We start from the raw sequence: 26,198 nt of genomic DNA on the forward strand, positions 1-26,198 counted from the left end.
TTCCTGACTGGAAGATCACAAGACTGAAGGAGCGGCAACAGGCCAGGCTGGAAAACATAAATTTCTGTTCATAAAATACTTTACCTTCCTGTGGATGTAGACAGCACCAGAATTTAAAATGATCTAAGATTTAGATTGTGTCTGGCAAGTACAGACAAGGGGGAGGTAGCACAACATGGCCGGTGTGCCATGGATCCTAGGTGCTAGTTTAGTAAGAAAGTAGGAAGAGACCAGCGGGGAGTGGACTCTCGGCCAGGCCGAGTAGAAATTAAGATTGATAACTAATGATTGTATTAGACCTAAACCTGTCACAGTATTTCTTCCACAGTGTTAGAGAAATTAGAGAAGCCACAGAAACCTTTTTCCAAACAGCATTAATGCTTCTGTACGGAAATTCCTTCCCCTTGCCTCTTCCTAACTGATAGTCACTCTAGAGACAGCCAGTGTCCTTTTCAGAAGCATGAGGATGTACCTCGGGAAATGGCCTGTTAAGGTTGAAGAGCAGGAATTAATACCTAACGACTTTAAGAAATATCATGTCTGGGGCTGGAGAGATGGCTCAGTGGTTAAGAGCACTGACTGCTCTTCCAGAGGTCTTGAGTTCAAATCCCAGCAACCACATGGTGGCTCACAACCATCTGTAATGAGATCTGATGTCCTCTTCTGGTGTGTCTGAAGACAGTGACAGTGTACTCACATATAATAAATAAATAAATAGATAAATAAATCATTTTTTAAAAAAAAGAAATATCATGTCTGGTTGGCAAGATGACTTAGAGGGTAAAGGTCCTCATCTCACAAGCCTGGCAACCTGAGTTCAATCCCCAGATCACATAAAGGTGAGAGGGAAGATGTACAGCTCCAAAAGATTGTCCCCTGGCCTCCACACATGCACCACGGCATGTGTGCCCACACACAACACATGCACAACAGTAAATGAATAGAAATAAAAATTAGCATATGCAATGTCATACCAAAGTACTGCATTGTTAAGAAAGGAATTTATTTTTATTTTATCTTGTATTTAACTTAGTTAAATATAATCATTAATCATCAATCTTTAAGTTTCAAACACCCACCCGCAAACACCTTGTGTCCAACTACTTCAAGTTTAGTTTTTCTAGAAAACCTTTGGCAATGATAAGTTTAGAAGGAGATCTGTTGAACTCTTTCAACTAAAGAAATTACCCAAATATAAAATACAATCAGTGCGTGAGGTTTTCTATACAGAATAATGTTTTTCCTTTCGTTTTTTATTCTTGTTCTTTGTGCTTCCTTGACTATCTTTTGGTGAATCTTAAAATTATGATCTTCTTTTTTAAGGTCTTTAAATCAATCTCTCTCTCTCTCTCTCTCTCTCTCTCTCTCTCTCTCTCTCTCTCTCTCTCTTTCTCTCTCCTATTCATTTAAGGTGAGGATGCAAGGAGATGCAGCTCTTCTAAATAAGAGAATAAACAGTCAGCCGGGGCTCACAGCACTTCCTGAGAACCCAAACCTTGCACTTCCACATTTCCAAGATACACCTTGTGAGCTGCAGCCAAGGATTGACCCGTCTCTTGGTCAGCCCATGAAGGACGGCCTCGTTATGGGTGGCCAAGGCGATGCCTCCGTAGACGCCATTTACAAAGCAGTTGTGGATGCAGCCAGCAAAGGAATGCAGGTTGTCATCACCACTGCTGTGAACAGCACCACTCAAATCAGCCCTATCCCAGCCCTGAGCGCCATGAGTGCCTTCACTGCCTCCATTGGTGACCCACTAAATCTGTCCAGTGCTGTGAGCGCCGTCATCCATGGGCGGAACATGGGAGGAGCGGATCACGACAGCAGGCTGAGGAATGCGAGAGGGGCGCGGCTACCCAAGAACATAGACCATGGGAAAAACTCTGGTGAAGGAGACGGGTTTGAGTGTTACAAGTCAGCGAGCTGCCACACATCCAGAAAACAATGGGATGGAGAGCAAAGTCCCAGAGGGGAGCGTAACAGGTGGAAATATGAGGAGTTTTTAGATCATCCAGGCCATATCCACAATAGTCCTTGTCATGAAAGGCCCAACAATGTCTCCACACTGCCATTTCTAGCTGGGGAACAGCACCCAATACTGTTACCACCAAGAAACTGTCAAGGTGATAAAATTCTGGAGGAAAATTTCAGGTATAATAACTACAAAAGAACTATGATGAGTTTTAAAGAGAGACTAGAGAGTACTGTGGAGAGATGTACACACATTAATGGAAACAGACCTCGTCAGAGTCGGGGCTTTGGAGAGCTGCTAGGCACTGCAAAACAAGACCTAGTCCTAGAGGGGCAGTCTCCAGGCTCTTCGAATAGTTTGGAAAGTTCTCTGGTCAAAGACTACATCCATTACAATGGAGACTTTAATGCCAAAAGCATTAATGGGTGTGTGCCTAGTCCCTCCGATGCTAAAAGCATTAGTAGTGAAGACGACCTAAGGAATCCAGACTCCCCCTCTTCTCATGAGTTGATACACTATAGACCAAGGACGTTCAACGTTGGCGACTTGGTCTGGGGCCAAATCAAAGGACTGACTTCCTGGCCTGGAAAATTCATAAGAGAAGACGACGTTCACAATTCATGCCAACAAAGCCCCGAGGAAGGGAAGGTATACCAATCTTTATCCATTGTCAAATATTAACCTCTGTTCAAATATCAATTATTCTTTTTTGTTATCATCACGTTGGATTCTTTGGATTTGATTTTAAGATTCTTCATGACTCATTGAGGTCTCACAAGCTTCTGGAGCATAAAATGAAGAGGGGATGGTTATAGTCACCAAAGTGTCATATTGCCAAGGGGTGAGTTATGAATAACTTATAGACCCACTAGGCTCAGGGTGCCCCTGACCCTAAACTAGATTTCTAGACTTCTGTCAACTCTCCCTTCCTTCTCTGTATTTATGTAGCCCTTTATTCCATAAATAGAGGAAGACAAGTGTCAGTGACTGGGAGAAATGTGTCAGAGGAAGGGTTGCTCCCAGATAGCATGGTGTGCCAACAGAAAGCTCTCTTCCACAAGCTTACACGTGACGTCCAGTGGTAGGGCAATGACAAAGTCTGGGTGAAGCTACAACCATTACAGAAAGCAGCCAATAGCACCTGAATTCTTTTCAGAGGAAGTTCTGGGTCTTTATAACATGTGGAAATGTTTATATCAATAGTCCATGTCTACTTAACACAATCTGACCATATAAATTAAATGAAAAGGTCTCCAAGAACTATCATCTGAGATAGAAGAAATCAATAGGGGTTTCTGGCCTCCCTTACAATTGGTTAAATTGGTTGCAAGAAACATGTAGAATGTTTAACTTAAATAGAAACATTTTTACTGGATCAGAAAGAGAAAATCATGCCCAATTCCCCCATGAAGAAACAGAATTTCTCATCTTCTTAGCTAATAAGAATCTCTATTACAGGTAGACACTGTTCTCATAAAGAGGGTGTTGTACAAAGCGATTCAGATCTGTGCAGACTTAAGCTGGCACTTAGATTTAATGGCAGGAAACCAAGAGCTTTTTTGCCAGCACAATAAAAGGACTGACTGTCTTTCGCCATGGGGCCAGGAGGTCCTCAAACCCTTGCTTATAATGCCTAGTATATGCTTGTCATGATACACTTTGAGCCTGGTGTTTCTACTTTTGATAAGAAAATTAATTCCATACTGCGGTTCACAGAACATTTTATTCTTAATGCTCTCTGAGCCCAGCCAAGCATCTGTTAAGTTGATAAACCTAAATATTTTTGACAGTTTATTCAAGAGATAATTAGAAACAGCAAAATTGGGCTGCTTATAAATGGAACTGCTACAAATCCAAGAGAGACTCACTAAACTGCTTTACAATTTCTGTACAAATGAAGCAAGGCTGTTCAGGTGCCATTTTATAAAAATATACAACTAAAGAAAGATTATTACCCTCCTCCAAACACTGTTCTTGCCAGAGTCTGCTTCTAGATGCCGTTGAGTACCCTCACATGATAAAAGCATATATTGTTTGTATATGTCTGTATGGTGTGCATATGTGTTTGCATGTATGTAGGCACATAGTATGAATGGGTACATATACACGTGCATGTGTGTGATCCTGGAGGTCCCTGGTGGATGTCAACTGTCTTCCTCAGCCTTCACTGCCCCTGACTTCTTTGTTTCAGCAAGTCTGGCACAGCCCTTTGTCCCTGTGGGCCACCACACCTGCCTGGCTTTTATGTGGAGATGTAAACTCAAACATTTCACCTGCTAAATCATCTCAAGCTTTCCTGCTCTTTAGATGACTTTAAGAACCATGTTTTTGCTACATTTAAAACAGCAATTTAGTTTCATGTTTACTGAAAATAAAGTAAGATTGGTTTTAAAAACCAGATTCTTCCTACAATAGAACTTGAAATTATTTGGGGGAAATTATTTTCTCCCCTCACTGACATTAAAATATTGACTTCTCAAGTTAAAACTTTGTTATCAAGACACATGAGACATGTTTTTTAGTAATTTAAAATATATAAATTAAAGCATACATTATGATGTGAAAACTAAAACGTGTAATGAAATATTGATGATATTGTTGTATGTAAAACATTTGCCTATCACTAAAAAGCAAGTTACAGGGCTAACAAAATGGCTTAGCAGGGAACAGTATTTGTTGCCAAACCTGACCGTGTGAATTAGAGCTCCAGGAGCGACATGATAAGAGGAGAGAACTGAATTCTACAAGTTATCTTCTGACCGCTATGCATACACATTCACACAGATGCTCGCCATAATAAACTTTCAAAGCAAGGTACAACAGCCATGAAAGCTCCAGACCACTTAGCATTCTTTTAAACATCTAGTCTTTTCAAGCCAAATATCGCTTTTGTACATAAAAAGCCAAGTACTCATTTTGCTGCACTTATTTTTTATGTGTATTTCAGAAAACAGAGAAAAGGCTTCCTCATCTTATTTAATGACGCTCACTTTTCTTATTTTCGTGAGATCCAAAAAGACTCAAACAAGACTGTCAGAATTCAAGCCAAGTGGCCTGTATGTGGTGTATCAATGACCCCAGTCACCATGGAAAGATTAAAATATATTCAGTACCTGAGTACAGCAAAGCACGATCCATTATTCGAGAAAGATATTCAACATTTCACATAAGCCTCAGTTTATTACAGTAAAACCTCATCGGCTCCGCTGGGCTGCTGTGGACGGCAAGGCCATTTCTCCTGGTGTTTACCCCAGCAGTAAGCCAAACAGCTGTCTTACATGTGGTCATGTGAAGCCTTCCTAGCCTTTGTCTTTGATGCTATCTGTATGTACAGCGAAGTAAATTAGTCCAAGATCCTGGCAGATCCAACAGATAAAATTCCCGTTAACTCGTTTGTAAAATAAATTTGTCATTTCTCCAACCCCATCCCACATGTAAGTTTTTTTTTCCTTTACAATCTTTGTTCTTAGCAGCCACTCACAATTCTTTTCTAGACCCATGCAAGTTAGGAAAATAAATAACAGCAGAATCACAGACTACTATTTAAAACCAAAGTGCTTGCTTCTTTGGTCTCCCAGTCATATGGAGAAATCTTCAGTATAGAGTACTGGTACTGGCCAATGGCTGACTTTAGCAGTGTGCAGTCATTCTAGGGGATAAAGCTGGCTTAATTTATTTTAATAGAAAGGCATTTTACTGTCTGGTACAGTGTAGTAGGTAACAGAGGACTGATGATGCAGAAGATAGGCCAAGTTTCCGAGACAATTTGTTAAGATACAATGTAATGGCATCATACAGAGAACCTGAGAGACAGTCATGTGTTGCAAAAGGAGCAGCAGGCTTTAGGCACTCTGACAGGAGCTTACCATGGTACTACCAGACAGTTAAGGGACCTGCATGAGTATATTAATCCCTAAGGGCTTGGTCTTCTGTAGTGGAAACAGTAGTTCCTACTCTTAATAGTGTTTCGGGAGTTGAGTGGGATTTCTATATGTTCTCCAAACAGGAGAGAACCCAGTGAAGGTTGGCCGTTTTCCCCTATTTCAGACAAGTATGTTCACTTAAACTCCACCATCACTGAATTGAGGTAGAGATCTTAGTTGTTGGCTTATTATCTGCAAATAGAGATCTACTCATCAGGTTGGGAGTAAAAGACTCGTAGGGAATATCCTAAGCAAGGAAAATAGTTTGTGATGGTTTATGAATGTTACCACATAGCATACAAATTGCATCTCTCCATGTTAATTAGTGTTAGCTGTTAATTTCAAAAAGGGGGTCTACCTAACAACGTTTTAGAATACTTAAAAGTTAAGTGAAATTGACAGTCTGTAGTTTCTCAATTATTGTGCAGACTTACCAATTCAGACTTTCTTCCTCTGTCTCCTGGCCCCCAGCCCCTGACAGTATTAGCTAGTAGAGATGTTTAGTAGTGTGTGAGACAGGCCAAGTTGGTCTCTGCTGCGTGTGGCCACACAGGAAGGTGTGTGTGCCTTGTATTAAGACTTTTCAGAAAACTCCAATTTCTTTTTCTTTTGTTCATTGGTAATGAACAGTATGTTCTGAGAGACAGAATTTTACACACACACACACACACACACACACACACACACGTGCGCGCGCGCGCGCGGTCAGATATATATGCGTCTTGGAATCTTGGCATAGCACTAGAGAATCCTTGGAAACATAAGTGACTGATCCAGTTTTTTACAGGTATCTTCCACAATGTGCTAAGATTATGAGGGAACATGGTTATCTTCCTATAATTATTTCAATAATTTTTTTCGGAGCTGAGGACCGAACCCAGGGCCTTGCGCTTGCTAGGCAAGCGCTCTACCGCTGAGCTAAATCCCCAACCCCATTTCAATAATTTTTTAAATAAAGTGCACATTTCACAACTTCACCTTCCACTTTTAAAAAGCACGAATAGTAATTTCACAAGTTATATAACGCGTTCCCTCTTCTCTGCCTTGTTCCTCTCTCCCCACCAGCAACTTTCCTAGATCCATGACTTTTGAGTTTGCTTTGTGATCCATTCAGTTTAACCAGGACCATCATCTACTGAAGCATATTGGGTCATCGGTGGGTTCACAACCAAAAGCAAGGATTCCCCCTCTTAACGAATCTATGAGTAGCAAATAGTTCAGAAGTGATGGGCCAGGCACCCGGGTGCCCACCATGCTACCTCCAGCTTCTCCTCAAACCTACTGTTGACAGGCATGTCAACAGTCTAGGCATTCACAGTGATAGTGAGTTCATTGTCACAATAGAGTTTTTTTATCTTGCCCAAGTGGTATTATGTTTACAACTGATCTGTCCTGTATTCTCTACACCTTACAGACTCATGAGCCTCTGCATTAAAACAGGAGGATTCTCTGATTAAGGCTGCAAGTAGCATTTGTCTAGGAGTATAAGCATAAATATTTAGAAGGCAGTTTAACACTCTGTCAATCTACCTAAACATCAGGTTAGCTGGGGCCTTTGACTCATGCCCCCCACCCACTATGAATTTTTCTTTAGTTTTGGTTTAGTTTTTGTGGCCAAATTTACTGTACTGGAAACAAGTTCCCTCATTGGGAATGAGAGACCCCAAGCCCAACTGTGGAATAGTAGTTGGTCACCCCTATAACTGTTGTGCTATTATTTCAAAAATGAGTACATCATATCTGGGAGGTCCACAGGTGGGTGTGATGGGTATATGCCCAAGAATGGTATAGCTGTATCCTGAAGTAGATTTATTCCCATCTTCCCGAGAAAACACCATACTAGTTTCCATAGTGGCTACACAAGTTTCCTTGCCAGCATGAGCTGTCACTTGTATGTATTATTGATCTTAGCCTTTATGACAAGTGTAAGAAAGAATTTCAAAATAGTTTTGATTTGCATTTCCCTGATGACTAAGGATGTTGACTGTTTCTTAGCCATTTAAGTTTGTTCTACTTGAGAATTCTCACTTTTAAATTGGGCTATTGGGTATTTTTTTTATTAAGTTTCTTGAATTCTTTAAAGATTCTGGGTATCTCTTTAGCAGATATGGAATTGATTAAAAAAGAAAGAAAATCTTTTCCCATTCTGTAGGCTGCAACCTTGTCTGAACAATGGTGTCTTTTACATGGGGAGCTTCTCATGTTTCATGAGATCCCACTTTTTAGTTATTGATCTTAGAGCCTGCATCAGCAATGTTCTGTTCAGAAAGTTGTCTTGTCTTCCACTATGTTCAAGACTACTCCCCACTCTATCTTCTCTTTTTATCACTATGGCTTTGTAGTATAACTTCAGTCAGAAATGGTGAGACCCTCCACAGTTCTTTTATTGTTAAGGATTGTTTTAGCAATCATGTGTTTTTTTTTCTCTATTCCCACATGAAGCTGTGCAGAATTGTGTTGGCCTTTTGATGGGAACTGCCATGAATCTGTAGATTGCTTTTTGTATAGTGGCCATTTTTACTATATTCATTCTACCAACCCACGAGCATGGGCGATCTTTCCATTTTTAGATACCTTCTTTCATTTCTTTCTTCAAAGACTTGAAGTTTCTATCAGACTAGTCTTTCACTTTCTTGGTTAGAGTTATGCCAACATATTTCATATTATTTGTGACTACTGTGAAAGGTGTTATTTCCCTAATTTCTTCCTCAGTCCATTCATCATTTGTATTTTGGAGAGCTACTAATTTTGTGAGTTAATTTAATGATATCATCTAATGAAGTGTTTATGTCTGTTTTTCTTCCAATTTGTGGATATAGTGGATTGCGTGTACTGATGTTCATATATTGAAGCATCCCTGCATCTCTAGGGTGAAGGCTACTTGATTATCATGATGAATGACCTTTTGGATGGGATGTTGGATTTGGTTTGTGGGTGTTTTATTGAGTATTTTTGCATCTATGTTCATAAGGGAAATTGATTTATAATTTTCTTTGTTGTCTTTTTTGGAGGGGCATCAGGGTAACTGTGGCCTCATAAAATGAATTGGGTAATGTTCCTTCTGTTTCTATTTTATGGAATAATTTGAGGAGAATGATTTCAAAGTCTTGTAGAATTCTGTGCTAAAGCCATCTGGCCCTGAGCTTTTTCTTAGTTGGGAGACTTTTGGTGACTGCTTTTGTTTCACTAAAGGATATAGGTCGGTTTAACTTGCTTATCTGATCTTGATTTAACTTTGATAAGCAGTGCCAATCAAGAAAGTATACATTTCTTTTAGACTTTTTCACTTCGGTGGAGTGCAGATTTTTAAAGCGTGACCTAATAATTCTTTGAATATCCTGGGTGTCTGTTGTTACATTTCCCTTTTTGTTTCTGATTTTATCAATTTGGATATTCTCTCTGCCTCTTAGTCAATTCAAATAAGATTAATTTAATTTGCTGGTCTTATTTTCTCAAATTATCAACTCTTTGTTTCATTGGCTCTTTGAATTCTCTATTTCTTTTTTTCTTTTTTTTTTTTAATTTCAGCTCTGAGTTTGATTATTTCTTGCCACTGACTCCTTTTAGTGTGGTTTCTTCTTTTTATTCTCTCAGGTGTGATGTTTAGCTGCCTTTTTTTTTTAATGTAGGCACTTAGTGCTATGAACTCGCCTCTTAGAACTGCTTTTGTTGTGTCTCATAAGTTTGAGTATGACGTGTATGCATTTTCATTGAATTCTAGAAAATCTGTAATTCCATTCTTTATTTCTGTCTTGATCCATTTATCATTCAGCAGAGATTTGTTTAGTTTGAGTTTGTAAGTTTTTTTCTGCCTTCTTTTGTTGTTGCGATCCAGCTTAATCTAGGCATCTAGGACTGGACTGATGATAATAGTTCTGGGTGGTGATATGCGGTTTTGTCTCTTTTGGGTGAGCACTTTGTCCCTTAGTTTCTGCTTCCTTCCTGGATTTAGGGACTGTGGTGGCTGCCTGAGCTTAGATCCTGAGGAGCAGAAGGAGAGTGTGGATACCCTTACAGTCTACTTGTTGCTTATAACCCAGCACTTGGGTTAGCAGGGGTGTGAGGGGTGCCCGCTGTGGTTGAGAGCGAGGATAAAGTGTGGAGTAGGGGGAGGGGAGTAATTAGTAGATTCTCTGTGGGATCCACAGGAGATGGGGAAGGAGTGTAGCTGATGTTCTGTTGTGGAGTTAGGGATGAGACTGGAGGTTGGATTTGGAAGGGAAGAGGAAATGGTGAAAGTGTTCAGTTGACTTACCTATTTTCCTGGCCAGCTAGGCGGGTAGAGTCCCAGTGAATGCCTGCTAGTGGCGGAGTTTAGGATTATGGGATAAATTGGAAGAAGGAAGGTTGGAGGAAAGGGGCTTTGTGGTACATTGGGGGGGGGGAGTATCAGAGAGTAAAGGAAGACCATAGCAGATTTTCTGCTGCAGGGCTGGGGTTGAGTCTTGTCCCATTGGATCTAGAGGGACAGAAGGCTCAAATCTTTTTTCCTCTTTCTTTCTTTCTTTCTCTCTTCCTTTTTCAATGTTTTTAGGATTCTATTTTATAGTCAGTATTTTTTGTCTGCATGTGTATATATGTACCACATGAGTATCTGGGGCCCATGGAAGTCGAAACAAGGCATGATATTCCCTGGAACTGGAGTTACAGATGGTTTTGAGCAACCACATGGGTGCAGCGAATTCCACCTGCATCCTCTGCAAGTGCAGCAAATGCCCTTAGCCACCAGCCATCTCTCCAGCTGTGTAAAGTCTGTCTTCTTTAGTTTGGTTACCAGTCGGCTTAAATGCAGCCTTTGCAAACATCCTCCATCTTGGTTGACGTTAGCCTCTGGCCCTCATTTCCTCACACTCACACACACCCCAGTCATCTTCCTGTTAACCTTCCTCTCCTTAGTTGCCATATTCTTAGCTCCATCTTCACCCTCCCTTACACGCACCTCTCCCAATTGCTTCTTGGCTTCTGCCGTCACTCCAAGCTGAGCATGCACATTTAGAGACGGGACAACTAAGGTCTACAAATGAAGAAGAACACATGACATTTGTTCCCCGGGCTCGCTCGGTATACAGTTTTTAAGCTCTGTCCACTTACTTTCAGGCTTCTTATTTTTCTTTATGGCTACATTAAATTCCATTGTGCATATGTACCTCATTTTCAATATCCATTCATTAGTTGATGGACCTGTGCATTGTTCTGATTTCTTAGTTATTTGTGAATAGAAAAGCAATGAAAGGGGTGAGCAAGTTATATATATATATTTGTTGTCATTTCATAGGGGTAACCATTCTATCTTTAGTAAGGCAGAGACTACAAATGGATTGAATTTGCATTTCCTTTTTCTAATGATATTGAACAATTGTTAACATATTTATTAACCATATTTGCTTTGAAAAGTCTCTGTTCAAATATAGTAGTCCATTTTTTCTAATGGGTCATTCATGTTCTGTATTTTTTTTTATTTATTTTGCGCTTTATAAGGCCTATATGTTATTACTCTTTTGGACAAATAGGTGCCATCTGCCACTTTTGATCATGTACGAACTAGCCTTTAAAAGTTGCTACTCACTAATAATGAAAGCATAAAATTCTTATTTTTCATGAATAAATCTTTTTACTCTTTTCAGTGCTATCCCTTTGTTCTTCACTGTGACTTTATGTGTATTCTGAACCTTAAAGAATGACTTTTCAACAGAGGGGCTCAAAATTAAATCCTTATCAAAACTTACTTATGTGGGGGCAACATGGTTTCTGTTTTTTAGTTCAGTATCATCACACAGAGAGAGAGAGAGAGAGAGAGAGAGAGAGAGAGAGAGAGAGAGAGAGAGAGAGTGTTTTGAGAATGTCTGTGTTCCAGGAATATAAGCTTAAGAAGTTGCACGTGGGAGCCCACTCTGGGAGGTGTGCCCTCCTGCAATGTCTTAGCATTTTATTTAAAGAATGTTCTTTGTGTGCTTGATTACACATAGTAGCTAATCTGTAGTCTGTAGTACTGTGATCCTGTGTCCAACATGTTCCTCATGCAGTCACTTTTCCTTCTGTATCTCCCTAACCACTGTTGGAAATGAACCTTTTTCTGCATAGCCACAGTCTTTGGGCTACATTTCGGCTAGTGTTATGGCACAGGTACCATTCTGCTGGTACCAGAATGGTTTAGAAATGAAGCAGAATGATGTTGGAAGTAATAAGAAAGATAAAATCCAGACCAACAAAGTCAGTCCCTAATCCAAATTTGAAAGATAATAAAAATGAAGAACTAGATCACTCCAAAGATGGGAAATATTACTGACCGAAAAGCTAGGGAAGACTGTAAACTTTAACTGTGGTGACCTTTCGTTCCCTTAAGCAAGATTAAGCTAGAATCAGAGGTATGTTCCTTCCCCAGACTGATAACTAAGATTAATGTAGATGGCAGTCCCCAAGCTTAGAGCAACTTATATCTAGACAGCAGAAATGGAATCTAAATTCTCAGGCAACTCTAACCCATGCTACTGTGACACATTTTCCTAGAAATTCAAGTTTGCCCCAAACTCTTATTGTGTTCATGGATGGTGGCACGATACGTGATATCACATTGGAGGATTTACTTTTCCATAGTAATTCTATAACACTTAAAAATACTTGAATCCCAGTAGAACAGAAGTGGCTGCCAAAGTGCCGTTGAGAGTGTCACTGCATAGGATGGTGGTGATGGGCTGGTTGGCACACTGAAAATGCCAGGGTTTATGAAGAAGTTTCTCATCTGTTCTGCACTGGTGAATTATTTTTATCCTTCACAAATAAATCAATGCTTAATACCAAACAGTTATTATTTATCACTAATCTAAGATACCTCAAAAGGACTGAAATAGTATTAATCTTGTTAGTGGTATTGTTCAGTTTGAAAATGTTATTATTTTTAACTATTTACTGGTATCTTCAATGTTTCTATTCAATAGTTTTATAGTAGTTAATGGATGCTTCATATTTGTTTATTACGTCAGATCTGTGTTTCCCAGACTTTAGCACTGCATATTGCCTGTACTGTTATTTAATATTTTTCTTTTTAATGTGTTGATTTATTCTGTCAACAAATACTTCTTGTGCATTCACATACTAAACTTTAGGCCACCTTGAAAGTTTAAATAACGCCTTTATTCTTCAGATATATTGTGTGAGTATTTTTAAATATGAATTGATGTAAATCATGACGATTAAATTGTTGAAAGATTTTATACTGTTCTACTAAAAATAATAACACATTCGTCTGTAGCATTTTGGGAAAGAATACTTTGGTGTAAAACAGCTTTTTATTAATGTTCTTTTTAGATCCTAGTAACTGGTCATGATGTACATCTTTATCCCCACTTGCCGGAGGAGAGAACCGGAGCTCAGAGATGAGGCATTATTACAGACTAGAGTCACGGCACTTTAGGCAAATTCAAACCTTGGCCTTCTAACTCTACACATAGTATTCTTCATTAGCCAGAATCCCGAGACATGCTAGAAATAAAATGGGAAGCCCTAAGACAGAATGTCTCATCTCAGTTATGAAATCTGTGATATAGCTGGTACTCCATCATTCGGCCATAGACCAATGGAGAGAGACATACAAACTTAGTTTGATAACCATATCAGTTTAGCAAATTAATAGCAGTAAATCACGCTGAGGCCTGGATTCTTGATCAGATGTACAGAACAAGGCATGCATTTCCTCCTTTGGAACAGTTATTAAATCCCATTAGAGAGTGTTTGGTTACCCCCATAGCATTCATACCACTGTTGCCATGGATATTCTTGACTTCCTCATCATCATCACATCTCACAGAATTCACGGCTAGGTAAGACTGTTGATGACTCTCTTGCCCAGAAGCCTGCACAGCACCTTCTGGTACTACAAAAAATCAGTCAAGGAAGAAAACTTCCTGTTTAGTACCAACTTGATTTCTCCGTGTCCTGTGACCAAACTGTGTACCAACTTCAGCAACCATCTAGTTCTTGGCGGGTAACCAAGAACCATGCAGAATCCTATACTGTTTTGGGAGTCTCGAGGGCACCCCTGACCAACCCCTGGGAAAGCAGTATACGCTACTTGGCAAAGGCTTTTTGTTTGGCAATTCGTGGCTTCTGGGGGAGCCTTTTCCTATTAGCAGAGTAATCCCAATTAGATGCTTTTCTGTGAACATATGTATGTACGAAGCTTATAAAATAGTAGGTTTTCATGGTTTTTCTTTTTTCTAACAACCATAGTGTAGCATGTAGTTTTTAAAAATGATCCATGCTAATTCCAGCTATGTACCCACATTGGCGGTCTCACCCACCCCCACGGCCAGCCCTAAGTGGCCATCTTGCCTTGGTTCCTGAGGCCAGACTGCTGCCAAGATGCTCCAGTCAAAAACCCCTCCCAGGCTAGCTCTCTCGGTCTCTGCTTGCTAAACTGACCCAACCAGTCTTTCTTGAAATGCCTGGAGCTATCATTCAGTTCATGAAATGAAAACACTAGAGACTTAAACCAGGCAGACTTACAACGGTAAATCTCCAGCCCCAAAGTGCCCACACAAAGAACACAAAACTCAACTGATATAAATACCAGCTGCATGCCTAGACTGGGCAAATGTTCCCTACACTACTCTATCGCCAGCTATGAAATCTCTACCTACTTGTGGCTCCTCCAGGCTGTGTGGGTCAGCTCCATCTTCACCTTCCCTCATCTTGTCTCCCTCTGTCCTCCATTTCATCTGACCCTTCTCTTCTCCCCTTCTCTTCCTGTTCTGCCCAGAAGATCCAGCCTCCATACCTTCACCTCGTGATTAGCTTCCTGTCGTCTTTATCAGACAATCAACCAACTAGGGGAAATCCCCCTCTACCTCAGTGTTATCTATCTCCAACCCCCTACTTTGTTTTATACTCCCATCCCTCTCTCTATTTAAACCTCCCTTCCAATCTCCCCCTTTAACTCTTCATGTCGCCTATGTTCTACTACCCCTTTCCCTTAAAGTCTTTCTTTCGCCTTCCCATTAATTGTCCCTTTCTAGTTTTCTAGATTCTGCTCCAACTTAGACACAGATCAAAAGATTCAAGGCTAACTAAAGCCTACATATGAGTGAACCCATGCAACATTTGTCTTCCTGGGTCTGGTCTTCCTCAATATAATGCTGTCTAGTTCCTTCCATTTGCCCGAAAATCTCACAATTTCTCTTTTTCTTTACAACTGAATAAAACTTCATCGTGTGCAGGTACCACATTTTTATTACCTGTGCATGGAGTGGTAGTCATCTACACTGCTTCGATGTCCTAATGATTGTGAATAGCAGCTATGAACATGGAGAGGCATGAGTCTTTGAGATTGTAAATTTCTTTGAGTTTATGCCCAGTTATGGTGTGTTTATCAATCTAGAGTTGGTGGGACCTAAGAAGATAAGCTGATAAATGAGGCAGACAAAAGTCTCATGCAATAGCCACCTTTATTCAGAGTCTCAGACAGTTTATTGAGTAAATTGTATAATCACAAAGGCAGGCCACACACAGTGGGCAAGTCACCTGGGATGGGTAAGCCATACAGGACAAAATTGTGTTTTTCTGTAGAGGGACATGAATAACAACATTTGAAGTGAACTCACTCCCGCCCACTCTACATGGAAGGGTCATGAAAACACATTCCAAAAACAATTCCACATTTTTGAAGAAACTTAAGTTCACAAGACTCTTGTCTTGGTTTCTTGGAGTTGTCTCACAACTACTCAGAATTCTCCTTACACAACTCCATTCTTAGACGGTGCTCCAACAATGGTATAGCTGAGACGTGGAGTTAGCTTGTTTCTAGTTTTCTGAAGAACTGCCACACTATTTCAATAGTGGCTGCACCAGATTGTACTCCCAACAAAAACAAATGGAAGTTTCTTATTCCCCAAGTCCTTATGTACATTTGCTGTCTTTTATTTTATTAATCTTCGCCATTCTGACTAGGTAAGATGAAATCTCAAAATAGTTTTAATGTGTATTTCCATGATAGTTAAGGATCATAAACAATGTAAGTTTTCCCTAAGAACTCCATTCAGTTCCAAAACCCACAATAGTTGAGTTGCTTGTTTTCCTAGTATTTAGTTTTTTAGTTCTTTGTTTACTCTGGACACTAATCCTCTGTCTGACATATAACTGGTAAATAATCTTCCCATTTTATAGGATGCCTCTTCAGTCTATTATCAGTTTCCCTTGCATTTCATGAAGTGTTCTTTTTTGGTGGTCCTTGCCCTAGCTACTATTACCATTACCACTATCACTACTGCTACTATTACCATTACCACTACCACTACCACTATCATTACCATTACCATACCATTACCAGGATAAACACCATGGCCAGGCTAACTTATAAAAGCAAGCATTTAATTTGGCTTACAGGTTCAAGAGACTAGGTTCCATGTCAGTGGAGCAAAAGAACAGCTTACAGCTCACATTTTGATCCACATCCACAAGGCAGAGAGAGCACTTGGAGTTGAAGGAGTCTTTTGAAATCTCAAATCCAACCTACAATGGCACACCTCCAACAAGGCCACACCTCCTAATCTTTCCCAAACAGTTTGACCAACCAGGGATCAAGCATTCAAACAAAAGAGCCAAACTCATTCAAACCATTGCAGTCCCGTTCCTTGGTGACCAAAGTCCTATTCAGAGTGTTCTTACCTGAGCCTATATCCTGAACTGAACTCCCTACTCTTGCTTCTGGAAGCTTTAGAGTTTTAGTTTCAACACTGAATTATTTGATGCATTGTAGTTGATTTGTGTGGAGGGTGAGAGAAGTATAAAGTTTCATTCTTCTACATGTAGGGTATCCAGTTTTCCCAAACCATTCATTATAGATGCTGTCTTTCTTCCAGCATATTTTTTTGTCATCTTTGTCAGATGGTTATAGGTGCTCGGAGTTGATTCTGGGCCCCCCAGTTGAGGGCATTGATCAGTGTGTCTGGTTTTACACCAGTGGCATGGTGTTTTTACTGTGATCCTCAGGAATGAGACTATCTCCAGCAGAGTTTGGGGGCATTTATTTTGTTTTGTTTAGGAGTGTTTTGGTTATCCAGGAGTCTTTGTTCTTCCATGCAAATTTTTAGATTATTTTTCAATTTCTGTAAAAAATTTCATTGGGGGGGTTGGGGATTTAGCTCAGTGGTAGAGCGCTTGCCTAGGAAGCGCAAGGCCCTGGGTTCGGTCCCCAGCTCCGAAAAAAAAAAGAACCAAAAAAAAAAAAATTTCATTGGGTATTTGATGGGAATTGCTTCTTATACTTGTTAAATATGCATGAAGAGTACCTTTATTGGAGTGAGATTTTGAGATTATGACCAAAGCTAAAATGATACAGTCATCTACCAGTTTTTCACTAAGCTAGAAATTAATTTACGGAAGACCTGACTTGTAAGTATACAAAAATCTAAGATTATAATTGTACACAAATGATTAAGTATCTTCAAATAACATACTCCTTAAGCATAAGTTTTATAAAAGATATTTGTGTGTTTAATATTTTAATGTCATATTTATATACTTGATTTTTCCTGTTTTTTATTTCCATGATAACTAATTTATAAAGGAATCTTATTAAATCATTAAATATGATTGCCATTTGATTAGAATTTGAATATATTTTGCTCCTCTCTGATGCCATTTTTAGGAGTAGTTTTAAAGTTTCTTAAAAGTTTTCAAATATTCCACTATTTTCCCAGAAACAATATGCAGTGTGTGTCTGTGCGTGTATGTGTATGTGTGTGTGTGTGTGTGTGTGTGTCTGTACACATAGTAAATAAACATTTTCCTGGGGATAATTGTGGTTTTGTCACAGAGATGCACAGTGGTGTGTACCTTCCTTTTGTCTAGTTTCAGAAGCCACTGCCATTACTCCTCTCTCAAGGCCACTGAACCACCTGTGAATATTGTGGCTCAGTGTGACTGTATCTTAGAGCTTCAGACGCAGAGTTAAGTCAAGAGACTATGGTAGGTAAATAAATTCAAAAGAATTAAAGGCCATTGGAAAATCATCGAGGCATTTAAAAAAATTGAATAAAGCACAGTGGATAAAGGTGCTTACTCTCAAGCCCAAGGACATGAGTTCAATCCCAGGACCCACATGCTGGAAGAAGAGGACTAACTGCTACAAGTTGTCCTCTGGCCTCTGTGGGCCGGTCATTAGTACACACAAGCACACAGATAAGTGTAATTGAAACAGCAAATTCATGCACACATAAATATAAATAAGACAAAAAATTTAACTGAAAATAAATTGGACATGTTAATAAATATCAGCAAACAATTTTTTATTTTAAATAATTTAGCCTAGCTTTCTGTTATCTGTATACATTCATGTATGTTTATATATGTACTTTTTAATGTAGCTTTCTTAACAAAATTGTATTTTAATTAATGCTGAATTTAACATGGTGGAAAGAGGATGAGTATTCTGGAATCAGAACTATTCAATTCTGGCCATATAGTTTCAACTCATTACTCTCATATGCAAAATGAAATTAATTTGTAAGATCATCACGGTAAATGATAAAGTACTTCTACATAAAATACACTAGATGTTTTTACTGCTCCTTGTTTCTTACTCAATCAAAATTATAAATTGAGAATTTAAAAAATATTTTGGCCTAACCAGGTTTTAAAATTGAGGCCAGCGGGCTAATTTTTGCATTTTTTTGTTTCAATGTGAACCTGAATTCTGTAGCTCACCACACTTCCGAGGTGTGTGTCCACTCAGGGTGGATAGATCTTTCTGTGCAGCAGGGTTTCTCCCCTACTGGTGTAAAGTTCATTTACAAACGTGAGGTTAAGCATGGGAGACAACTGTATAATGAACCCTGGTCTCAAAAAACAAGCAAAGCGTCGCTGTATTACTGTTCATAAATGTAGTATGTACAATATTTTGTATGTTCCTTTCATGAGTGCAAACATAGAATAGAACGTTACCATGAAATGTGAAACGGCACTAGAAGCCTTCTGTGTGTTAGAGATGTGGGTATATTCAGCTACACAGGCTCTTCTGTTCAGCAGGACACATCTCTTTATGATATGTGGCAAGAACAAAGATGTCTTTTGATCTGATATATTGCATCAGATATCCCTAACAAACTTGGTTTCTTTGAGACAGTGTACAGAACTATGCAAACCGATACGTTTGTGTTACTTGACTGAACAGACGCAGGTGTCCACACTCAGACATGAAAATAAGACGCTTTGTTATTCTTACTGTGCACCAGTTTGAGGAGGAGGCCACAGAGAAATTATTTATAAATGACATTCATGAGTGTCATTAAAATTTAAAGACAGAAGCTAATTCCTTATAAGTATTTATTTTCTTATCCATGAAACTTTTCCCAAACTCTGAATTTTTAAATAGAAGTGGCTTAGGTAGTGAGGCACGTACAGATAAGGGGTAACTTGATTTTAAAAAAAAAATTCCCCAAAGCATTTTGATGTATGTACATTTTCTGTATTTTTGTTTCTTTGTTTTTGTTTTGTTTTTAAAGGGAAGGGAGTCCCAAAAACTCTGTGCATACCCCATGCATGAGAATACCCGGCCCCAGTGGGTAGCCCAAGTTCCACACAGGAAGCCAACCTCACAGATTTGCAGTGAGGGCAGGACAGAAGAGGAGACAAGCCCACAGAGTACTAGCCCCTCTTTTTATAGTAGCAAGGACCCTTCTTGGGGTTTTTGTTTGTTTTGGTTTTTGGCCTCTGGGGAACCTAATGCATTCTACATAATAGTTACTTTAAACTGGTCAGTGTACAATGTGGTCTTGCATTCTAATGATCACAAAACATAATGAGATAGGTGTTGCTGGCCTTTTGCCCAGGGATGAGATAGAAAATGTGTGCCTGGGAGTGGAGAGTTATCTCATCCGTTAAGAGCACTTGTTCTTAAGAGGACAACCCAAGTTCAGTTCCCAGCACCCACATGGTGGCTCACAACCATCTGTAACTACAGTTCAAGGAACTCGGATGCCCTCTTCTGATATCCACAGGTCCCAGGCATGAACAAGGCAGAACAGTCACTAAAGTAAAATAAATCTAAAACATTTAAAGGAATATTTAAATACTTTGTTCATATTAAGAAATAAGGAGTTAAGACTCCAGCTCTAACCTCTTACCCCCAAAGCCCACCCCCTTCCCTGAGCACCACTCTTATCTTTCTCCTGTGAATTGTGAAGAAGCAGCTTCCGAGAGTATAAGGCATGGATAGAGCCAGGATTTATGGGCTAAATGGTGATGTATAATCAAAGTTATTTAAATTCCAGGTTTCGTTCCCAAAACATTATTTCCGAAACACTGACAGTGTCAATGCCAAAGTGGCTGTCGTTTCCCCTGATGCTTCAACATAAAGTCCCAGAATCAGCTTGTAATTGAGCAAGGACAGTGTCCATCTGTTGAGGGTCGGGGAGGGGGCTACTTCCCCAGTGCCACACTTGCTGTCCAGCAAGAGTGCAGAATAAAAAGCATGTTCAACAATTACAGGTCTGGGTAATGTGGTTTGGTGTTTACTCAGGTGGAGCCCGAGAAGTTGAAGACACTCACAGAAGGTTTAGAAGCCTACAGCCGAGTCCGGAAAAGGAGCAGAAAGTAAGCGCTTTGGTTTTCTATTCTCTCTTCCCTGCAGAGACTGTGAAGTCTCAACCATGTGTTTCATGCAGTAAAAATTATTTGATATTTATTATCAGAAGACCATAACGGACACACCAAGTGTACTATTGCAGAAAGACGTTTTCCACCATGTAATTTGTCTGTATGGCTTGTAGGATTTGCTTCTTCATCCATTCCGTCCTTCCTCCATCTTCACCTCTTTGTAAGGTACTGGGGGGGGGGGGGTAGGGCATGCAATCACACACGCTAGCAGATTACTTACCAATCAAGGCAATGCCAGTGATGTCGCCACAATTAAGGACTGGAATATAAGTTCTCCTAGAACTATAACATGAAATTGAGCTTTGAACTATTATTATTCAGGTCCTTCTGGATTGTTATTTGATGAATAAAATATACAGACATGAAGGTAATATTATAGAGCATTTTATGATAGGGAAGTTTATGAATTGCTGCTGTTATCTCACGTTAAGGTAGAGAAACAAATGTAGTTCCACCTGTATACATAGAGGGTAGTTTTAAACCGTGTCACTGGCATGCCTGTTGAGTTCCCCATTTTCAAACAACCAAGGTCTGTTATATAGTAGGGCTGGCACGAGGATCCTTGCTACTGAGCCTGATGGCCAGAGCTGGAAACCCTGACCCACACAGTGGAAGAAGAAAATCGACTCCTGCAAGTTATACTCTGATCTCTAAGTGTGCACCAGGGTGTAGGTGAACGGTGCACGTAAACACACACAGCTAAATTTCTTTCTAAAAATAATCACACATTAATCTTTGTTCATTTGTAAAACCTTAAGACACAGCCTTAGTCTTTGCTGGTTTTGTTTCAATATTTTATTGTATTTTTTTATTTTATTTCATGTTATGTGATGCTGGGGATAGAACTCAAGAGTGTCCCAAATTCATGAATGCTCTACCACTTGCCAACCCTATTCACCATCCTCTTGAAATTACCAGCTTCGCTTACATGGTTGGGAGTAGACCCTAAAAGTTCCAGGGCCCTCTACACTGACGTGGCACTTCCCCTGCAAAGACTGGGTGGAGGACAGGACCAGTAAAATTAACATAAGCGCAAAAAGAAGGGGATACTGTGAAACACTGACGTGACACATTTATAGTGAGGCAGTGCTGAATCCTCAGTGGTGCCCTTGCTTTTGCTCTACCAGACTCCAAATGCTTCTGCAAGGGAAGCACACTAGATACTTGGGTTATCTGCAATAACCCAGTTCTGTATTTGGTAACACAGTAGTGACACTCACAAACACTGCGTTGAGGTGAACTGGATCTTTCCCCCGGCACCAAATTTTCAGTTAGGCCATTTCTGAGGGGGATGCATAACACAATTTTAAATTGTTTCTTTTTGAGCCAGTCTGCTGTTTGTGGTGAGTTGATATGGGACCATGTTTAATAATGTTCTTTATCATAAAAAAATCGAGTTTAGCACACAGATTGGAGCAAAAGAAGAAAACACAAAGCAGAAGTAATAAGATACAGCCTTACTTACTCTGCTGCTATCTAACTACACTGGCCGTCCTCGTGTACACCAGAGCAGTGTTTTACATTTTACAGGGCCGTTGTTTTCTTTTTGTGTTACTCTCCCAGTAACAAAATAATCTGTAATTACTGAGCCCATTTACAGAGGAGGACACTTAGACCCAAATATCTTGACTAATAAAATGGAAGTTATATAATGAATAAATGATGTTGAATCAAATCGCTTATTCACTTATTTATTCCCAATATTATCTATTCCTAATACAGAAAAAAAAGTGCCACCCACAGTGTTATTGTCCTTACAGACAGACCTTAAAACACACAATTAAAATGTGAAAATAACAAGGAAAGCGATATATGTAAGTATATATGGGAAGCACAGAGAAGTGACAGTTACCTCAGCAAAGATGCTTCTAGAGCTGCACATCCTGGCATGTACCTTTAGTCCCAGCGCTCAGGAGGCAGAGGCAGGTGGATCTCTGTGAGTTCAAGTCTGAACGCATCTGCATGGTGAGTTCCAGGACAGCCAGATTTAGGTAGAGAGACCCTGACTCAAAAGAAGAACAAATGGTTCCTAGAGATGACACCTAACCCAAACCTTACACGGTACCAAAATGGGGTGGGGTAGGGCAGTACTTAGATAAGGTCCGTATTGAATTTGGGGGAGCACTACACAGCACACTCCAAGAAGTAGAACTAGAAGGCTAAGCAGGAGCCAGCATATTGTCTGTATTGGAAGTATCCAGATCAAGCGGGCGGTCAGATCTTTTCACCTCGACTTGAATGTATAAGAGGAGGAATCTTAAGAAGACAGTCTTCGTGGTAGAAGATGATCTAGAAGCTCATGCCAGGACATGAGAAAAGATAAGAACCTAAGCAATGATAAGAACAGAAGGGAAGAAATGTGATCAGGAAATATTTAGGAGCCAAAATAAAGAAATCCTGCTGCTGATCAGAATAGGAAGGAGAGCAGTCACAGACCTGGGCTTGCATGGTGAGGAGAGGGTAGAAACACTGACTGACGGATATACCTTGTGTCTGTGGGGTAACTGGCAGACAAGTCTGAAATGGTATTCAATGTGTAAAAATGTTACACTCACACAGAGGTACAGATTAGTGCTCTAAGGATTCAATGCTGGGAAAGCACGACATTTACAAACATGGAAACGATGGAGTAAATGACTAGGAAGAGGAGAAGAACTGGTGGGAGGTTGGTTTTGTGTAGAAGACAAAGACTGAAGATGGCCACGGTGCTTTAGGCATGTAATCCAGCACTCTGAGAAGTTAAGGCAGGAGGTTCCCTATAAGCTCAAGACCAGCTCAAGCCACAAAGTGAGAAGCTGTCTCAAAATGAGAAAGAAAACAAAGACTGAAACAACCAACAGAGATATAATAAGACAAGAATGATTCTTCTCCATTGGATTGGGCAACTGGCGGCAACTGGCAGCCATTGTGGCCAGGGCAAAGGCTGGTTTCCAGTCTTTTTTTTGGGGGGGGGGGGATACAAAGTGCTCATGGTTTATGGAATGAAATGAGGAAGTAGAGAAAGGAGACGTTTACTTTCTATTCTTCCTGTGAAATTTTCCTGAAAAGCCACAATAAAGGTGGGGAGTTTTATGTTTAGGTTTTTTTTTTTTGGGGGGGGGGTGTCAGTTTGGGTTTGAGTTTGTTTATGAGTTTGTTTTGGAGGGTCACGTGCTTATGCCCGCATTATATGTAGACCATGTATGTGCCTGGTTCCCGTGGAGGTCAGAAGACGGAGTCAGATCCATTAGAACTGGAGTTACATAGCAACAGGAAAGCAACAGGAAACTCAAACCAGGTCCTCTGTAAGAGCGCTGAGCCATCTCACCAAAGCTACACTAGATTTTATAGTTACTTTCTCATTCCTGTGAGGAAAAATACCCTGACAAAAGCAACTCAAGGGGAAAGGTTTATTTTGGCTTGCAGTTCCAGAGGGACACACCCATCCTGATAGGGACACAGGCCGGTAAGGTTCCGTGGCAGGAACCGAAAGCCTGCTGGTGGCAACGCATCTGCACTCCGGAAACAGAATCAACAGGAAGTAGAGCCAGGTACTAAAACCTCGGGGCCTCTCCCTCAGTAGCCCGCTTACTACAGCAAGACTCCAGTTCCTAACAGCTAAACAATCTTCCGAAACAGCAGTACCAGCTTGGAACCAAGCGTTCAAATACATGAAATATTTTACATTCAAACCACAAAGTACTGCTGTAGACTAAGAAAAGGAAATCTGGGGGTTGGGGATTTGGCTCAGCGGTAGAGCGCTTGCCTAGCAAGCACAAGGCCCTGGGTTCGGTCCCCAGCTCTGAAAAAAAAGAACCAAAAAAAAAAAAAGAAAAGAAAAGGAAATCTGAGAAGGGAAAGTGTTCAGAGAGTTAAGACGGCTATTCTTGACCTACATACAACCTCCTTCTTTTGCAGCTTCGTAGCTGTCTACCTCTATGTATGTTGCTTAATCTTCAGCATTTCTAAAGTGTGCATATCAATTGCTACTTTCATATTGTACGTAGGTAATATAGAGAGCCTTCCATGCAGAATGTGACATACATTAGGTGAAATTAAAAGAAATAAATTATCCAATATTGTTTGCCAGTTGAAACATGTTACCATAATAAACTTTAAAATTTTATATAGTCATTTAAATCATTAATATATAAATATTTAATATTTATCAAATCATAAATATCATAAATGAATATCCTTAAGTTGTCATATCATTCACATCCTAATCATAAGAATTAGTAACATTTTAATACTTAATTCAGGTTAATCTTTTACTTAAAGAAGTGGCTCTATGAAGAAAATTCTAAAGCTTTTAAATGCATTATGTTTTCCAATTACCAGGGATCTAAGCCTTCTATGTGTACAAATTCTTTTGGTTACCTGACATCTTCTAAGGCTGGAAAATGGTAGATGATCAAAATGAGCCAGATATATTTTCACTTTAAAACTGAGAAAGGTCACCACACTTGAGTTATGGAACACATCAAAAGCAAGCTGGTAATAATTTGGAAGCTTCCTCCCTACTGGATAGCTTTCACAATGCCATATAGAAGATGCTATGTAGGCTACTAAGAGGAAATAGATAGTCAACACTCTTACCCAGCTGTGAGCCCGCCAAGCGACAAGAATGCCCAGCCTGGCAGTACAAACCCAAGAGTACAATAGTGGCATGGCTTTAGGGAGGAAACAACCACTTTTTCCCTGTAGATTTAAGGCTTGATGTATAAGACATAATTTATGCCTGATACTACTAACTGTATCAACAGTTCATGGCCGTCTAGGTCACAGGCCCTAACAGAGACTACTGCTGTTACTCTACTAAATGGACAGAGTAATAAACTGCCCCTAAGATCTTTATTGATTAATACATCTCTTGACCCTCATCAGAGAAACTTTTTTTAAGTAGGTGGTGAGTATAGAGACCCACAACTGACCAACATGTGAAGCATAAGAAGTGTTCAGTTCTAGATAAGATACTTGTATCACACCTTTCCTGTAAGGTCTGAGAATCATCTTAGAAGAGGGAGTGACAGAAAGAATGTACGGGCCAGAGGAAGTGAGCATCTTCTGAGAAGCAGGCCAGCCAACATCCCAGCATGGACAGGAGAGGGACTGGTGAAGTTCTGCCCCTAGATGAAGAGCAATTAGCAAGAGACAGCTGGTCTTCAGGGATGTGGCCCTTGAGAAGCTACCCATGATTTAGCCAATGTCTTATCCCCATGTACATATAGGCAGCAGTATGTACAGACTCAGAAGTGGACTCAGTGGACTTAGAAAAGGAGAAGGGGATACGAGGAAAAGGAAAGGAGAAGGAAGATAAAGGAGGAGAAGGAAGCAGAGGAGGAGGAAGCAGCAGTAGCAGCAGCTCGTGAAGTTGGGAGAGAAAAGTGATGGGGAAAGAGGAGAAATAGCAGAAGTTGTGGATTTTACCAAAATGAATCATATGCATATAAAACTTCCCAACATTAAAAAAGAATAAATTCAACTTAGCTTTTCTTAATTGTCTTGAATTTTCATGCTGCTTTACAGATTAGATTTTCAGAGCACGGAATTCTTGATTTTTCCATTTTTATCCAAATTTGTTGTGTTCTACCTGAAATGAGTCATAGTCTTACAAAATAATTCGTAGTCTCTCAGCTCACACATCTAGTATCATTCATAGATTTTTACCTGGC

General features: G+C 39.9%; 1 protein-coding gene across 26 annotated transcripts in view; it reads left to right on the top strand.

Annotated features, from left to right (window-relative positions):
• Mbd5 (methyl-CpG binding domain protein 5) overlaps window positions 1-26,198 on the top strand; it is a 405,513-nt gene that overhangs the window by 363,681 nt on the left and 15,634 nt on the right. For 22 of the 26 annotated variants that reach the window (XR_005502931.2, XR_005502930.2, XR_010064609.1 and 19 more), the window contains 2 exons: window positions 1,412-2,620; window positions 20,408-20,481. Coding sequence is in view for 21 of the 26 variants with exons in the window: in XM_063283556.1 (XP_063139626.1) it covers window positions 1,412-2,620; window positions 20,408-20,481 (1,283 nt within the window). In the remaining 5 variants the exon portion in view is untranslated. Of the gene's footprint in view, window positions 1-1,411; window positions 2,621-2,721; window positions 2,814-20,407; window positions 20,482-26,198 lie in introns of those variants that run through there. The other 4 variants (XR_010064610.1, XM_063283564.1, XM_063283565.1 and 1 more) reach the window with 2 other exon arrangements.

This window comes from Rattus norvegicus, chromosome 3, assembly GCF_036323735.1.
Source record: "Rattus norvegicus strain BN/NHsdMcwi chromosome 3, GRCr8, whole genome shotgun sequence".
Lineage (NCBI taxonomy): Eukaryota > Metazoa > Chordata > Mammalia > Rodentia > Muridae > Rattus > Rattus norvegicus.